Source organism: Mesitornis unicolor, unplaced genomic scaffold (assembly GCF_000695765.1).
Source record: "Mesitornis unicolor isolate BGI_N332 unplaced genomic scaffold, ASM69576v1 scaffold30077, whole genome shotgun sequence".
Classification (NCBI taxonomy): domain Eukaryota; kingdom Metazoa; phylum Chordata; class Aves; order Mesitornithiformes; family Mesitornithidae; genus Mesitornis; species Mesitornis unicolor.
Window position 1 is genome coordinate 13,937 of NW_010194858.1, and position 18,458 is coordinate 32,394.

Sequence of the window (18,458 nt, forward strand, 5' to 3'; positions counted from 1 at the left end):
TTTAGAAATTATTTTTTTATTGAAATACATCTTTTGTATTATGTTTGCTAGTAATTTGCATTAAACCCCAACTAGTGTTTGTGTAAAATGAAACAGTCCTTGACATTATATTTTTTTTAATACGTCTGTGTAGTAGAAATCCTGAATTAAATGGTAGCTATAATAACATGAAGAATATCTCTTTCACCCTTCAAAAAAAGCAGTGCAATATTTCTAACCATAGCATTAGTATGGTTAATAATGGTAAAAGAACACTGCTTTATTATTTTTAAGTGTTTGCCTGACTAGAGTTATAAAATGCCAAGTATTTTTAATGTGCATTAGAGATTACAGGAGAGTAGAGGTGTACAGCCCGTTAAATAAGGCAGGGATATGTATTTTTATTCCAGAATAGGACAGTCTGGGTCTAATTCTTAAATTACTACACCAACAAAAATTTGGGTCTTTTGTAAAAGATAAAAAATCCCAAGTACTTTATTCAAACAGAGCCTTGTTATGTTCCTGAAAACAAATAATCTTTACATTTTGAAGGGGTATCATGTAGAAAAATGCACACTCGTCATTCTTTGGCTAAGTGTCTGGTATTTCTCTTTCTGGGTAGAGCTGTCCCAGCCCTCGGCGGAGCACCTGGCCTGCCAAGTGGAGCTGAGGAGAGTGGAACATTCTAGGAAGCTGGCGCTGGATGAATTTGAAAGTCATAGGCAGATTTTGGAAAAGCAGCTACAAAGTGAGGTAAATTATTCTTTCTAAATCATTTTAATCCTTTCTTCTTGTTCACATTTATCTCTGTACCTGCACAGGCCGTTTAGCATGTAGTTACAGGGTTTGTTTGTATTTTGCTTATTTTTATATAAAAAACTCTAAAGAAAGCAAACCAACACAACACCAAAGAAGGACTTTAAAAAAAACAAATCATAACCACAGTAATTCTTTCCAAGTCATAAAGCTGTCAGCACTGACTTTCAGTAGGATACTGTGTGTGTATGGTTTCACTGCACCTGAAAAATGTTTAGAAACAAATATTTAGCCTCTTGAGATTATTCTTTTTGTTTGTATCATGCTGGGTTTTGCTTTTTCTCTCAATCTCTTATAGGTTGAGCGTTGTGCCCAGTTAAAGACCCAACTGTTGGACTCGGAAGCTACTGTCAGGAAGTTAAATGTGCAGGTTGAAGAACTGAAACTGCAGGTGAAGCAAACACAGGCAGGTTTGTATCTTACACCAGAGCAGTCCTTTATGAAGTTCACTTACCTAACCAGTGTAAGAAATTCCAGAAGCTTAAAAAATCTGCAGTTGCATAGAACAAATATACCAGCAGTAAGTAGATTTCAAGTTTAAAATCAAAATCTATTTAAAAGCCCAATTACAAAAGCAGACTCATTGCAACTTGCCTATTTTTCAGAAAGCAAACATATAGGAGAAAGGAAGAACATTCCTCTCTGAATACTTGCATGTTTTTATTGCCTGTTTTTCTTCAGTATGAAGACGTTAATGTTTGATGATAACATAATCACTGTTTTCCAAGAGGCAAATTGTGTTTTAATGCATTTTGATTCTTGAATGTTCATAATAAGAATAATCAGTTTGAAATTACATTGCATACCTCACAAATTTAAATCTAAGTTTTAAACAGTTGTTGTCAAGGCTAGTAACGTATCCATCTCGTATGGGCATTAGAAAGAGAGAGGTACTTGCATAAAGCGAATCAATCTGCTGAAGAAATGTAGTTCTGTAGATGCCTATCTGTCAAGTTATGATAAGAAAATGTTTTGGGATGTATCTAAATGTAAAATACAGAATTGAATTCTGCAATGATTATACATTACATACAGCATTTGTTGCACCATAGTTCAGTATATGCAAGACATTATTATTCACTAGACCAATATGTACATTTTCAAATATGGTACAAGTATCGGTACCATTTGGAATAGGAAATTTGTTAGCGTCAAATAGCAAAGATATGTTTTAATTAAATGACTGAAAGTACTGTAGGAAATTTTATTTTACATCAGATGTCATTGAAAAACCATTTGTGGTAGAGTTAAAAACAAGGTTGTCATTTTTCTGAGAAAGATAAAGCTCTATAGATTGGTCTTTTGGGCTTGCTGAAGCATACAAGTGGAAATCAGGAAGCAGACAGCACCGAAACATTTGATTTAATTCACAATTTTGGAGAAATATTTATCTTTAAAAAACAATAACATTATCTATGTGCTGTGTTGTTTTTCTCCAAATTTATTTTTTAATCTAAATAGAAGGAAACCATTAAGACTTGTGGCCTGTGCTGTGTCCCTCACCCTCTAACAACATGAGTGGATATAAGGTGTCCAAAGTGGTGATATTTCTATTTTTATTTGTTTATTTACATATAATTTAAGAAATAACATTTTAGAGTGCATACATGGAAGGATTATATATTAAAATAAAAAATCAGTGATCATTTGCAGCTATGCAGCTACACTAAAAATGCATTTAAATCAGCCCCTTCAGTTCTCAAAATTGAAGCCAATTCCATGTTAAAATAATTTTGATAAAATTGGAGTTTAAATGCCATGTTTTACTGTTTCTGTTTTGTTACGGATCTCCCTGTCTCACTCTTTACTGTCACTCACTTTCTCTTGCTGTCATTTAGCTCTGGAAAACGAAGTATATCGGAATCCAAAGCCTTCGCTTGTTGATCGCTCTGTCCTTGACTTCACTGTTGACAAAATTGTACCTCATGATATTTATGTGGATAGCACGTTCCTGAAGAATCCGGTTATGACCGATGTGATGAAGGTAAATGCTGTGCCAACAGCTGGCTATTGTCAGCAGCCACAGCCATGCAGTGCTGCTTCAGATTCTGACCTGGACTATATGGCACAAACCCGGGCTAGAATACAAGAACTAGAAAAAGAGGCGGAGTATTTGGAAGAAGCCTACAGGAGCTACCAACACAGAGTCATACAGGAGGCGGCTGCGAGCAGAACGCAGAGAAAGATGCAGTCCCCTTTACTTCTACAGTGTGCTATTAGTAGACCCCCCTTGACTACCCAGCGTGAACTTCTAGAGGACAATCCCAGCTCCCAGCACTCCCCTCTGAGCAGCCCAAGAGATGAAAAATACATGAAAAGAACGGGGCAGGTTGATGTCTTTAAAAATCCCTTAACACCACCACACAGAGGAGCACCTTCTTCAAGATGCCTTTCTTCTACTCCTGTATCCAAACGGGAAAGAGATCTCAGTAACAAGAAAATTTCAGATGGTAAGTCACAAATATTAATGTGGTACAATATTGGGGTTTTACTCATTGCTCCTTTTGTGCTATGGGAAGAGAAAGATTTAGCAGTGATAGTCTTTCACCCATTTGTTATTAGCTAAGAGGCAGAAGAAGTCAGAGTCAAAATATGCTACCTGCTTGGTGTATTGCTTCTTCATGGCAACAAGTACTGTAGTACCTTGAGAGAGGCTGAGCATACTGCACTTAGGTAGCTTTTAAGAGAGGACTACAACATATAATTCACAGGTGTAACCTGCAGAGTTTCATTCAAAAGTTGCTACTGAGTATAGCTGCTTTGCAACATTAATTGTAATTTCCTTGTTTTAATAATTTAAAATTTAAAAAAGTTGTTTCAAATCTTCATATCTGCTTTCTGAGTCATGCAGTTCTTACCACCCTAGCTCAAAGTGGATTTAATAGGATGAAAAAAAAGAGATAGTTACAAAAAAGATAACTATCAGATTCTGCGTGAAGGAAATTTAAATATGAGACAGGCAGCTTAGTTTGGAAAAGTTGGCTGAGGTGGGCTGTGGGAAATCTGGAAAGCAATAAGTGATGTGAAAAAGGTGAAATGGAATCGATTGATCACTGCTTCATAGACTCCAGGATTCTGTGAAACTGAAAGGAAAGAGAGGTACTTTTTTCATATCAGGAGTACATTCTGGAATTTATCGCTTCTATGGCAACAAGTATAGATGCAGGAATAAAACTACCCTGTCAGAAGGACCCAAAAATGGATTGAGGAAAGGTCGGGGTGGGTGTTGCCAGAAGTAAGATATAATTATTCTCATTCTTTAGTTTTAGTTTAGTTTTGTTTAGTAATGGCCACTGTTAGGAATGGGTTACAGTCTGGTCTATTGTGGCTGTCCCTGTGTTTCTGCACATAGAATATCTTGCTGTTTTACAGAAAACATTTGAAAACTTGAACTTCCAAAGTAGTCTTTTACATTTTAAGTTTTATCTGGCAGCTTATATATATATATATATAAAAGTATACTTATATATACTGTATAAAGTACTTATGGACTATTTAATACTGCACACGCACAAAATATTTCATAAAAGTAGGATTTTGTTGTAAAATTAGGAAACCTAAAAATGCAAGTTGTATGCATAAGCCTAATAATCTTTCTTGTCTTTGTACTTGTCAGAAGCCATTTACATGATGGCTGATCTGTTTTTTCCAGTGGATCTGTTCTTTGCTTAATGCACAGGACTGCCTTGTTCTGGAGAGGTATAGGAGTTGAATAGCAAAGGAGGGCATTACCTGACTTAGGTGTTAGAGAAGTTGAGCGGTACGTAGAGTAGGAGACCGGGTTACAGCGAGGGGGTACGTTCTCAAGGTGAAGTGCTGCCGTACTTGCCCCATTAAGCACAGCAGCTTCAGTGCTAATGTGCTGTGGAGTGATTTATCTGCTTCCAGTTAGATTGCTTCCGCACCGATATGTCGTCTCTGTTTCAAGACTCTTTTGGGGAGGAGTGCTCTTATACTGGTGTATGTGCTATCCTTTGTGCTAGAGATGGCTGAAGCACTAGGTGTGTTTTTGCTAGAAAACCGTAAGTCATTCTGAAAGCTTCCGTGGAGTTTTTCAATGCTGTCGAAGATGCCGGTCTGAGCAGCTCAGAATAAATTTTAAGAGGTAAAAGATACTATGCACGTGAGTCCAAGATTTGTTTTTCCTTTAAGTGAGGTATACCTCAGTGACAACTGTGGCTCAGTCGTCAGCACCTGTCTTCGAAGGATGAAAGGAAGACGTGTGTTGTGTAAAATACTTGCAGTTGGCAGATTTAGCAGCAATTTTACCGTTCCCCTGGCAGATTATGCAGTTTTCTCTCTTCCTTTAAATTCGCTCACGTTTGACTGTTTTCCTTCCCAAGCCCGTGCATGTTGGACATCTTTCAGGCTTTGGGGGAAGGAATAAGCCCATTTCCTTAAGAGCAACTAAAAGTAGGGCAGGATCCTTTTCTGGTTTCCCCTACTTACTGTCTCCAGTCTCTGGGCAGTAACATGGAATTGCACTGTCAACGGAGTGTACTTCTGTATGACCACCTGAAAGAACTTCAGGTGTGGGAGTGTTGAAATGGCTTTTCATCTGTCTCTTGAGTCAGAGTAGCACTGGCTACAGTGAAAGTTATTTGGTCACCAAAGAGAAGAAAAACAACGGTACCTGCTTGCTGAGTGAATACCATATCTTGTGGAAAAAATAATAATTCATAGTCTAGTAATGGAAGACCTGTGCAGCTGCACAGGAAAGGCCTGCTTGCCGAGTGAATACACCATATCTTGTGGAAAAAATAATAATTCATAGTCTAGTAATGGAAGACCTGTGCAGCTGCACAGGAAAGGAAAATTAGGATTGCAAAGCAAAATTTAACCAAAGTGCTGGACCTTGCAAGTTTGATTTAAAACCTTTTTAATGCAGAGATTTTGTTTTATACCTTGGTTTCTTAGGAAACTTGGGACTTCCCTAGTCATGCTGTCTGTTTCCTTCCCTGATAACTTTACAGCTGTTAATAAGAGGACAAAATCTTCAAAGATTTTCTGCTGTGCTTCATCACCCATTTTCACAGATCTGCAGAAAATGAAACCTCCAGCTTAAATTTCCTAATGAAGGATGGTCTTTGGGAGACCTCAAGCACTGTCTTTTGCTGGCAGTTAATCACATCCCTAACTTGAAATCTGGGTCTGTGACTGCTTCCTCTGATGTCTAGCACAGACAGGAAATTATTTGGTGTTTGGCAGAGGGGCTGGATTTTGTGGATAACATGGACATGTTATGGGGTGATTATAACCATAGGCTTTGTGAGGAGTAAGTTTATGATGGTAAAGGCTTGCAGAGGAGAATTCCCATACAGAAGAGGTAAGGAAAAAAATCGTGTGGTGCCTGCACAGTTCAATTGTGCATGTGTTGTAAAAACCAGCCTTGTCTGGAAATGGTAGGACAAATAACTGACTAATACAAATTGTGGGATGTTTATTCTGCAGATGTCAATGGCTCATACGTTTCCTCTTCACAGCAGAGTGTTGACCAAGTGCTTTCTCCTATCTCAAAGCCACATCTACTTTCACCTTCGGAATCTGTTTCTTCCTCACCATCCAGTCATAGCCAGAAAATCAGGTAACGTTGTTTACAGAGCAACATTTTAAATCTGATTTTTAAATAAACATTTCTCTAACTGTTCCTGGTGATAGCTGCTTTTACAATTCAAGTAAGCCATTCATTTTATAAGTGAGAACTTTTCTAAAGATGGATTTGAATTTCCATTCTTAAATATAAAAAAAAACCACAAACACCTCCTCCTCCCAGATCCAAACATCTTTGGCAAATATGATTTGACATTCTCACCTCTCTTAAATTATTAAATCTGTGCTCCCTTACAATGCAGGTTTATGTGCAAAGAAATACTTAAAACCTCAAGTGCATTGAAAACTTCAGGGGAATGCAACATTTTTTCCAAAAAGAAAAAAAAAATTGTCCTATGATAAAATAAAACTCGATTGATTTACAGAGTGTTCTGTGAAATCATTTCAGTGTTGCAGCTGAGCAAGGATGCAAGGTTATTCCAAAGATTCCCTCTGTTGGGGAGAAACGGTAACAGCAGCACGACCTCCAGAGCTTAAAAATCCGCTGCCACGGCAAAGTGCTAAGCAAAGCACTGAAAACCCTGGAGAGTGAGAATGTGAGGCATCTTAAGTGCATGTTCGTATAATGCAGATAAAGCAAACTGATAAATATCCATCACTGAAACTTAGCTTACATTCTGCTGTTTAGAGACAGTAATTAATGTTTAGAGCTGCTCTTCTTGGCCCTTTGAGTTTGTACTACTTCAGCCAGTGTAAGCATTGCTTTGTTGCCCTGTGTGGCTTCGAAGGTAGAAGGCGGTTCATGTGGTGTGTGCTGTCACCACTGAGGCACACCTGACAGGTACAATCACGCATGGTTTAGATGTTGCTTGGCTCAGGTCAGGCTGGTTTACTTCTTTTGATGGTTTTGAGGCTGCTGTAGCTAGCTTTGTAGATACAGCTCTAGATCTAACAAACCTTTTCTTTTGCCCTTCATTGATTTTGCCTTTGATTTTTTTACTTTTCATGTGTCAGTGTTGTGACAAACTTTTGAAAGCAAGATGTGGTGTGGATCTTTGTATTTCAAGAGAGCTGCAAGTTCTGCAGTGCTTGAAATCTGTTGTGTCAGTGTAGACCTTCTGTTTCATTGTATTTCCTTACACAGTAAACCATTTTCAGAAAGCTGAATGAGAGTGTAATTGTTAATAAAGAAATATTCTGTTTATCAGTAATTACAGAAAACGTCTTTTCTAAAAGTTTCCTAAAAATAGAAAAACTGTTCCGAAAAGTAAATCTGAATTAACCAACCATTGACTTCTATACCTATGTATAATACCTATGAAGAAAATCTTCTTTTTTAAACATGTGAGGAATGTATGCATATGTCAAAGATATATGTGACTTTTCCTGGTGTCCCATAACTTTGGACCATATTGATTAGTTTTAAAATTTAAAAGTACCTTTTTGAGTAAGAATAATGTCTTTGAGTAAGACTTAAGCGCTGTGTTGCAAGTGAGAATGTGAAGGCACTACAGTGGCCAGTTAACTGAATATTACATGGCATGTCTTATTTGCAGCAATCCTATCAGACATCTCACCCTCGTGAATTACCTGAACGTAAATGTATTTTTAGCAGTTTGCTGTCACGAGCTTTTTTGGGCTTTGGCAGTTTTGATTCCTCTGGTAGACTTCTGTGCCATCCATATAAATGTGATCCTGATGAGGCTAACAAGAACTCTTGCTGACTTTGTAGACTAATTTGAGAACAGACTTCACTTCAGAAGACAAAGTTGGGTCTTTAGAGGAGTAAACTTAATTTTTCAGTGACTTGTAATGATTTTTTAATAAAAAGGTAAAGCTACAAGCTCATCATAAATTTGTGTCCAAAGTAGTGGTAATCTCTTATCTCTCCTCCATCAGAACAGGCTTTTTTTTGCATATGCTTGATGTTCAAAAGCTATAGAGATTATATTTGATGCACACAAAAAGCCTTAGTAAAACAAAAGCCACTAATTCCTTGAGCAAAGCTATGTCTCTTTTATTCTGTCTCTGTTTTTCACATCTGTGACCTGACTGATGAGCTTTTGCTGATTGAAGCTTGGTAGTTTCTGCTGCCCGTTTGAGAATTTAAATGAAGGCAGTTGTACATTCTCACTTCATTCTTTAACAAGCTGTAATGCTAAGTTGTTTTTTGTCTCTGAAAAGCTTGTTCGTGTGCCTGTATACTTGTTTTTCAGAATAGGAATCTCCAGTCTCCTTTGTGTGTGGGAAGGGGATGGGTAGCAGAACTTTTCTCTTTTCCTTTGTTGTTGTTTCGGTTGGTTTGGGTTTGGTTTTTTTGAAGAGCTTTTTTCAGTCAACTTGACAAAATTAAGCTGCATTGAAATGAATTTTCCTTCCTCTCTGTGTTCCTGTTTCCATGTATGCAATTCTTCTGTTCTTAACAGTCACTAGTGCCTCCACTCTCCAAAACTGAGAATCCTGATTAAGAATCTTCACAAAAAACTTGAGTATTTAGTTTTCACTGATGGCCTTAACGTGCTAGCCATCATTCCAGATATGATGGCTGACGAAAGATCGCTTGTCCTGGGACAGCTCTCTAGCAGGCATTTGTAGGGCTTTCTTCTTTTGTTGTTATCAAGTCCTCAACATACATCTAATGCAGAGAAGGATCTCTTTTGTGGTTAGAATTTGGCGGAGAGCTGTTATGTTCTTGGCCGTGAGAAGAAGCTGTTGGGATTTCTAGAGACGGTGAGGTCTGTCCCTTTAAGTGCCCGTCTCTTCTTTCCCTGCTCATTCACATTTTCGGCAGTATGTCTGAGATTTCCTGTATTCCTGTGACAGACCTTACAAAGCGAAGGTTGGATGTTAACCTGCCCGTTAAGGTGATACGGGAAAACGCTCTAATACTGAGAGGGACTGTACTTCTCTGAAGGGTGTTGCAGAGGCCACGCTGCCTGAAGAATGAGCAGGGTGAGCAAGCTGCAGTGTTGCAGAGGACAGGCCGGGGTCTGGGCAGGCAGCAACGGGTTGCAGTTGCTTTCTTGGGTCCCTTGTGACAAAACAAGGGTATGAGGTCCCAGTATTTTTTTTGGAACTTGCTGCTTTCCCAAGACTTTCTTAAAGGGAAAACATTCTTCTGTTGAGTATTTTTTAATTTCTTGTGCCTTGGACTGTTTTCTATTACACAAAATATTTGAGAAATGCATGTGTGGGCTTTTCCAGTTATTTACTCTCATTATTAGGCAAATGCCACATCATTGATGTGTATTGTGGGATTAGTTTGTGACCTGTAGATCTGAAGTGGCAGTGGGAACTTCTTTAAAAAGAAACAAAGAGAACATACGGTGCTGTAACAACCAGTAACCCAGTACAAGTTAGGCCTCTGCCAGTGGGGAAGAACAATTGCTTCTGTGACTACAGGAGTTCCTTGTTTGTTTATGTTTCAAGATATGAGTGGTATGAAGGAAGCCAATAAACACAGACAGGAAGACTAGAGTTATAAGGCAGATTATTATCTAAACCAGTCCTGAAGGTTGTTACCAGTTTAAGGCTAAAAAAGTAATTTCAGACATTAACAAAATAGTTTCGATGGCGGTGGTTGTGTTCTGTTTAAGCTTTAATGGTAATTTTAAGCATAACTCATGCAATGTAACCATTTGGTGTTGATTGGCACGCCAGTACTGCTTTATGGAACATTGACATTAGGTACAGTCCAGGGTTTGGCTGCCAACTTTGTTTGAAAGCTGTTTGGAAATACCTGTGTTTGGTGCTCTTCACAAGGCAGACGTCCTCTGTCTGCTGAATCCGTGGCAGCGTATTGACTGTCTTTCCAGCAGCGTCGCCGAACGTGGTACTGAACAAAGTAGCTTAGATGTCCTTTAACACTGCACCTTAAGAATTATTTAACGCTTAACCACTTCTGTGAAGAGGAGACTAAAAACATGAAGTAGGCTTCCAAAAATTTAAGTTCCATTTACTCTGCCGTATGTAATTTACGGGGTGTTTTTCCCCACTGCCATTACCAAACTGTTCCCCTGACAATGGCGATGGTTTTGTTTGTCTGCAGATTTACATTTATTTACTGAACGTGTCTCATTGTGGGGGTTCACGTTGTTTGTTCTCCACTTCTGCCCCATGGAAGACCTCAATTCCTCAGAAATTGCAAGCAGAAACATCTTTATGGCGGGGTGAAGAGCGCCAGCTGGTGTGAACTAAGCTCCTTTCTGAAGCGCTGCTGCTGCATTTCATTAGTGACCCGCGCTCCGTTTGCTCTTCTGGCTCTGGTCAGAGTTGAGGAGCAGGGTCACGTGGGAGATATTGTTCTTTCACATGGTCTTTCTGATGAGATAAAGGGCGATTTGGAATGAGGGCACTAACCTCATTTTTCATAGCACCCAGATTTTCACCCCTGCATATATGTTTTTGCCAGACGCTTAATCCTAATGCATTACAAACACATCTGTTAAGTGGGAATTAGAGACTGTAACACAGAGCCTATAAAAGGCAAATTTCTTCGTTTCAGTTGACTCAGTGTCACACTTCATTGTATTTCTCCTTTTTTTTTCTCCTTACTCCTTTTTATGCCTTTTGACAGTGTATTTTGTTTTAATGTAATGCCTTTATGTCACATATAGGCCTCGGGGAAAGGTTGCAGGGAGGTGGCTGTCAGAGAGAGAGAGCTGACTTTTGGTACGAGTGAGAGGACTGGCTTTAAATACCTTAACTTTTGAGTCAGAAAGTTGCAGCGTTTTGCTTGCATGGTTTGTACGTTTGGTTTAGTCTGTTGCTCAGCATGTGAGTAATGCTTGTATTTAAATCTCAGATCGCTATTTGCTTTAAAGTTTAGCATTTATATTTACCAAAGTATTTATTTATTTTTTCCTCCTTTTCTCAGACTCCATAATCAACAGACAGACAAACAAGATTTCAGCGATATCCCCAAACCAGAGAAACTAATGTATGAGGACCTTGAAGAACGTATTTCTTCTCCCGAGTGTAAGTTTTAGTGCAATTTAGACAGTTTGTTTAACACCCTGGGGCTTAACAGTTGCAAGACAGTTGTCTTGATAGCTTATGGCTATAGTTGGAGAGAGAAAATTCCAACTCATGCTGGAAGTCAGAAAAACAAACCGGCTCAGGAAATGAGGATGTAGCTTTCTTCGTATTTGCATCTTTAGAGGATAAGGGTATCTAATAATGAGTAGACACTAAAATCGAGTTGGTTCTGCAATTTGTGACCATACTTTTTGTTCTGAAATCTTGCACTACCTTGTTCTGATTAATGTATGTAGGTCTGGCAGTTGTTTATGTAAAATCATACTGTTTTGGGTGGTTGTTTTTTGAAACAGTCAGGTGCTCCAGTATATCAGCTAACTTGGAGTTCTGTTATATTTGCTGCATAAAGCAAAACTCTAAGGAGTTTTCATCATGGACCAGTATCAGAGCAGTATTACCAAGTTGTAATTCTGAAGAAAAGTTAATGCAGCCCTTACGTATACTTTTGTTGATTTTTTTTTTCCTTCAGTAATCAGGGCTTTAGTAGTAGTAGTAGTAGTAGTAGTAGTACGAATTAGGAGTTACTTTAGAAGCACGTGTAAATGTGTGAAGAACACTTGCAGTTTTGGTGGCATTAAGCAGCATCTCTGAGTAGTTTTGGAACATACGGTTCAGTTCCTGAAACAGGAATTTCATCCTATTTTTTTCCTCTGAGGTCAGCATTTCATTTATTTACGTTTCTGCTCTGTGTTGATTTCATGAAGAATTTTGTCATGATGTGGTGCTTTGCATTGCATGCTATAAAATGTTTGCTTCCCTTCATATGCTGCAGTCAAACCTGCAGGGTCAGCATTAAAAAATTGTGGATGTAACTAAGGTACTGTAGAAAGAGGAGGGTAATGGAAGTTAATGCACTTTATAGCCATTTGAATATGGAGAGAGAAATAGAAGCACAGTTACTGGCTTTATTGCCTAGTTTTACAGCATTCGAGTGACGTTTTAATCTTGGACCTGAGCATCCGTCTCTCCCATGAAACTGTGGGTTTGAAATAAGGGAAATTGTCAGTGGGAAAGATGTGACCAGTCAGATAAATGTCTTTCCCATTCCCAGATCTTGTTAGATCTGTGAAGTCTTGAGACTGGTGGAGATACATCAGTGGGTGGTAGAATTAAATCTATCGTTGGTCAGGAGATTAGGGAGATTTGGAATCACTGATTTCCAGGAAAATGTTCCTAACTGGTGTAAGTGTCTTCCTGGGTCCGAGAGTGGCGTATCCTTTTGGTTGTGGTTGGAAGATGGAGCGATGATGGAGATGGAGTGATGCCCTTGCCCGCTCTCCCAAATGTGAGAATGTGGCTTTCAGTATCTTAAAAACCAAGCAATCAAACAGAAAAGATACTGTTTGTTTAGACAGCAAATGTGCTGATAATGTTTGGTGATAACTCCCAGGAGCCATGACTTATCTATGCATTTCTCTGTGAAGTTTTATTCGTTTTATTTGTTGTGTTTAATTTACCTAATTTAGTTTTCTTTTTATAAGCTTTAAATGCGTTATTTGAATGTGAACTGAGCCTGTAGTCACTAACGTTTTTTACTCATCTTACATTTTAATTAGATTTTGGTTTATTTGTTTGATTTCATATTAGAGACTTTTAGGAACACCATGACATATTTTAACTTTTATTTGATCACTTATGAGAACAGACTGGCATTTTCTTGGCAATTAGGCCCGAGTGGATACTGTGCCCAAATAAGTTACCGCTCTATCATATAATGATATATGGTAAACCAGTATTTTTTACTATTTAAGTATTACATACCCTTGAAACACACTGGTGCTTCATATGGAAATAATGTTGTTGTTGATAACCTTATAATTTAAACCTAAAGTTAAAGTGAGAGCAGGAAAAAAAACCCCAGAATAGATTTTCTTTTAAGTGTAACAGCCCATTATTTTGGTCTGATGTAAAACATATCTAGAATTTACTTTCCTGGACGTCCTATTGCTTTTGTAGGAAAATGACAACGTTGGAGCTTTGCTAGGCTGGCAGTTTGGCAGAAATTTTCTGTGATGCTCTCATCTATAACTCATTTACCGTAATTCTAACTGAAAGGGATTCAGACCATTCTGAGACAGAGGCCGATTGGTTTGGGGATCTTGCTTTTCTGCATGCAAAATGCTTCAGTTTTATTGCAACACGGAAGAGAAAAATGTTGGAAACCTTGATACTATTTGAAGGATGGGAAATGGGTATTTTCTAAACCTTTACCCAAAATGTAAGGAGATATATAAGGTATCTTTACTGTATTACACTAAACGCTTGGGAAAATGGCCCAGTGTATTTCAGTTTGGCTACCTAGAGATAATGGCTGCATCTGACTTTTTATCTCATTTTGCTTTCTCCCATAAAATGGAGATAAATAAATAAGAAGCAGTTGAGTATCATGGCCATGATCACAGGGGACGTGCAGTAGTTGTGGTTTTGTAAATTCAGAGCCCCGTTGCACAAGGAGAAGAAAATACAGCGTGGAATATCTGAGGTGACAGGATCCGTCCTGTGCACCAAAGAAGGCAAGGGTCCTCCTAAAGAAATAGTCTGTGATGGAATAGTTAAAGGTTGTTTCATGCGCATGGAAAGCATGGACCCGTACATTTTCTGTGACCTGTATCTTGATTATGTAAAGAAATGAAAACATTTTGGGTTTCTGTTGTATATTTATTCATGAATCTGTTTTGCCTGTGTAAACAGATGTCTTCCAAGAGCTAATTTCAAACCTAACAATTCTGTAATTAAAGCAGCAAGTGCAGCCTATGATAATTCCTGATCCTCAGGGAAATGGTCAAGTTGCAGGGAAAACGCTCAATTAGTGCTGATATTTACGTGTTCTCATTCAGCCATTCCCTCACTTTGTGTCCATGGCTGCGCTCCGCTATTGTAATTAGAGAATAATGAAGCCATTGTTTGAACTTCTCCTGCAGATCAGGGGGCCGTTCCAGAGCAGCGTGAAAGTGATGCCTTGTGTCCATCTGGGGACAGCGTCCATGGAAACCATGCCACAGCCCCTGCGCCAGCCACAGCCACTTCGCTGCGGGACTTAAGTGAGTTCTGGGCTCAGAAACAAGAGTGAATACCCTCTGGAGATGTCACGTGGACAGAACAAAAAGGCAGATATTTAACATTCTGTAGGTAGGGCGTGCTGAAGCGAGTGAAAAATTGTTTCCAAAAGTGCTAATAATGTAATGCAGAGGAAGGAATGGTTTTCTTTTGCTTTACTGTGCGACAGTGACGTTTTCACCCTGGTCTTGGTTAAATATGTTTTTAACTTAAACACACTTGCTGCCCATCTCATCCTTCTGTCCAGCTTCTGGAAAGACAGTTTCAGGTTTTTTTTCTTTTCTCTTTAGGATATTTATTTAATATTATTTATGCTGTTGGTAGAACTAAGACTTGAAAGGTTTGGTTTGGTTGGAGGTATTTTAGGTACTGCTTGTCTGGATTTTTTTCATTTTCCTTGACTCTGCAAACTGTATTACTATGATGCTGTTTCCATTCTTTGGGTAGATGAGGAGGATTTCAGTGCAGCATATGCCTCTTTTCCAATTATGATTATTTCTATTTAGAGAAGAGCTTTCTAGCTTCCAACAATTCCCTATATTTGCCCATCTAATTCTTATCTAAATGCTGTTCTGCTTACCCAGCTTTTTAAATATACTGCGCACATGAGAAGAGTGTCCTGTGATAATTTTCAAAGGTTTTTTTAAGTACTTTGCTTTATAAATGTAAAGGATTGTATCCAACCATCTTGCAGGGAGGGAAAGAACAAGATAACAAGAAATGGAATGAGAAAGTCCATGGTAGGAATGAGAAGTGCAGAGAGAGATTTGTCAGCTCTCTGGCCTCTGCTTTGGCTCTGCTGTTTAACTCTTAGTGAGTCATACATCGGACTAAAAATGTAGAGAGGTGGGAAGAAATATTACCAGATGCCTAAGAGTAACTTTGGTCCATGTATCACCAACATAGCCAGTTGTTTTTAATTTACTATTAATGTTTTACAGGAACCTGTTCCTTATTTGTACGCTACTGTGATAGATTACTGAACTACATAAATCACAGCTGTTGCAATGATTTTTTACAGCGGTGCTGGATCAAAGGCAGATTGAAGAACAGAATGGAGAACTTGGGAAAAACTTAGAAGAAGCAAGGAAAGCAAGAGAAGAAAGGGGAGAGAGCGAACAACAGGAAGCTTTGGAAAGAGAGCAGAAAGAAGAGGAGAAGCTGAACAAAGAGGTGGTGATTTAGTATTTTAATTTCTGTCAGTAATGCAGCTTTGTCGTGCCACATATTTTAGGACTGCTGTGTGTGTGACTTGGTTAAAAGTAGGTTTTATTCTGAAAGCAGTGGAGGCTGAGCTCTTTTATGTACTTGTGCAATTCTTGCTAGAATTTCTCCTTATGCCAAGTAACTGTTTCGCTGGAAGCAGATGCTTTTTCTTCCATGCTTCTTGTCACTGGAAGCTACAGTTTTAGGAGGCAGCTGTCACGCTGCTATCAGAACAAGCTCTACATTTGCTGTCTTTCTGGTCTGGACCACTGCTGGTGGGACACCACCAGAACATGTTGATGTCCATCTGCTCGTTGGCTTGTATCAGGGTATCCAGGGTACGTTCTTGGAAGTAGAAGTTATACGGATACCTTAAGGTGTTTGCTTAAATCTCTTTGAGCTGATGTAGCATGTGTTGAAGTGGTGGTCTGGACTTCTAGGACCTGTTTTAAACTTGGTTTTGCACTCCCTCCCATTTTGTCTTCCTCTTCCCACCCTTAAACCTTGGTCGATTTAACTCAGTGCAGTGGTGCTGACCAGACACCCTCGTGCTGCCCTTCCTACCAGCACCTGCACCCTTCCGGAAACCTGCGTATCCCTCAGCTCACGGCCTTCCCTTCACGTGTGGATGTCAGACATAGAAGCCTCAGGCCTCACAGCATCTGGGACCCCAGACAGGGCCAGAGTGGGATTTCTCAAATGTCACTTTTTGAACAGAGGCAATAGCTTAACATTTCATCTTGAACTGCTTGGAACAAGTTTAATGCTGTTTAAACTGGCGTGTTTCACCAAGGTTAAGGTGAAATCCTACATGTAGTGCAGGTATTAAGGTATAAAGGTATTTCTCTTGAGCTGAGTGGTATTTAATTTTGATTTTGTGTCTTAAAGTGGATCCAAGACTCCATGAAAATAGATGAAGAACATGAGGAGGGGGTAAAATCTGAAAACGGTCATTCTGGTGCTGAAGATAATGCAAAGGATCCTGTTCCAAATCCACTAGAAAAATACATGAGAATAATTCAGCAGAGGAGAGAGCAGGAACTGGCAAACAAGGTGATTGTTCTCCAAACCTCATCCCAAAAATATTATTGGCTGAATTTATGTCCTGCTAAAATATGCTTAGAATGAGAACAGTATTATCATTCTTTCCTTTTTCCTTTGTCCAGAAGCTTTTTGTAACAACCTGCGGAGATGAGTGTTTGGGTTTGTACTGCAGAAATGTGTGGATCCAAAAGAAAAATAACCTGCGAACTCTTTCCTTTGTAGATTTGGTTGGTTGGTTGGTTGTTTTTTTTCTGGTACGCTGGGGGGGTGTGTTTGTTAGTTGGTTTGGTTTTGGAGAGTATTTAAATTTAAATGTCCTTAATTTTTAGTTTAAACTGTGTTTAAAACCGGTCTGAATCTACACAGGTCAGTCTGTGTTACGCTAACACAACTGTCTGATAGAATTGAGTCTGGAAAAATGGAAACTTTGACCTTGAAGAAGAGCTATGTACAGGGGTGAACAGTACTGTCATGAAGGCCTGCAGCATACTTTTGTTCAGACATTACCCAAACCTGATTTTCCAGAATGCTGCTATTCTAGATGCAGTACAGTCTTTGTAGAAATAAGAGTGGCTGCTGCTTCATATTTTTCTTCTCAGTTAGGTGCCTTCAAACACAGATACCGTGATTAGAATCAGTTAAACCTTGGCTTAAGAACCAGTCACCAGAAAGTGCATTTTCCTCTCGGTTGCCAGGATTCAAAAAAAGAAGAAATGGAAGTATCGCTTACAGAGGGACTTCTGCCTAGTGAAAAGGACGACAGGTAAGGCTCATGTATTACTGTTAATCACTTTTATTACTCCGTATTATTAAATGGAGTATGAATCATGGTTAAGACACATCTGTCTTCTTAAAAAGCAAAATAAACTTGTAATTGAATGCAAATGTGTTGGGGAAATTGAGGATCCTTCCCATTCCTACACAGATAAGTTATGCACTATATGGAATTTGGATGTGGGAACTGCAGTCATTGCTCTGCTCCCATAGCTGTGGCAATTACAACTTTGTTTCTGCCACTGAGCAGCATCTCTGCTCCTTCCCAGTGAGCTGCAGTGTGAGGGCACGGCCCTGTGAGTGCTGGTCTGCTCCGCACCTTGCACACAGTCTGTTACTGTGGCCAGCTTTGACTGATCAGGAGGATCACAGGCTTTTAGCAAACTGGTTCACACACTCTTTTTTCAGAGATTTTGGCTGCTTGCACCGAGTTACCACAGCGAGGGCATTTCTCCTGGTTTGCTCTAGGCATCGATAAATAAGGATACGTAGATTTTACTTGCTTGAGAGCAAAAAACCCCTACCACCCTCTATCCAATCTTTCAGTTTATTTGAAGATGTGAATTGAAAATATAGGTAAGAAAAAAATATGGACCAGTTGCAAAAAAATAAAATGCTCACGCTAAGTCTAGTGTGTGTGTGTGTGTGTGTGTGTGTGTGTGTGTGTGTGTGTGTGTTTGTGTGTGTGCGCCTTTAAAGTGCTGCTTTACACACAGCCCCTACCCTGGTGCTTCTGAATTGCATCTGTGTACCATTCTTTTCACTGGGTAAGCACTGCAACGGTAGGGGCTAGAAAGTAACTGCTTTTTGGTAGACGAGATGGCTTCTGTTCACAAAGGCCCCAGTCCTCAACCTTCAAGGCTTTTACTTCCTTCAGTTCACTGAAACAGCAGAAGTGCAGCTTAGGCTGTCTCATAACTTTCCTTTTAAAACAAGTATTTATGTTTACGATTTAAGATGATAAACTACTCTGGACTCATACCACTCTCTTTCCA

General features: G+C 39.1%; 1 protein-coding gene across 1 annotated transcript in view; it reads left to right on the forward strand.

Moving 5' to 3' along the window:
• OFD1 (oral-facial-digital syndrome 1) overlaps nucleotides 1-18,458 on the forward strand; it is a 32,354-nt gene that overhangs the window by 13,798 nt on the left and 98 nt on the right. The window contains exons 13-21 of the mRNA XM_010187944.1: nucleotides 602-732; nucleotides 1,094-1,205; nucleotides 2,634-3,245; nucleotides 6,247-6,379; nucleotides 11,222-11,322; nucleotides 14,304-14,423; nucleotides 15,461-15,612; nucleotides 16,534-16,698; nucleotides 17,385-17,452. Of these exons, the coding sequence (XP_010186246.1) occupies nucleotides 602-732; nucleotides 1,094-1,205; nucleotides 2,634-3,245; nucleotides 6,247-6,379; nucleotides 11,222-11,322; nucleotides 14,304-14,423; nucleotides 15,461-15,612; nucleotides 16,534-16,698; nucleotides 17,385-17,452 (1,594 nt within the window). The remainder of the gene's footprint in view (nucleotides 1-601; nucleotides 733-1,093; nucleotides 1,206-2,633; nucleotides 3,246-6,246; nucleotides 6,380-11,221; nucleotides 11,323-14,303; nucleotides 14,424-15,460; nucleotides 15,613-16,533; nucleotides 16,699-17,384; nucleotides 17,453-18,458) is intronic.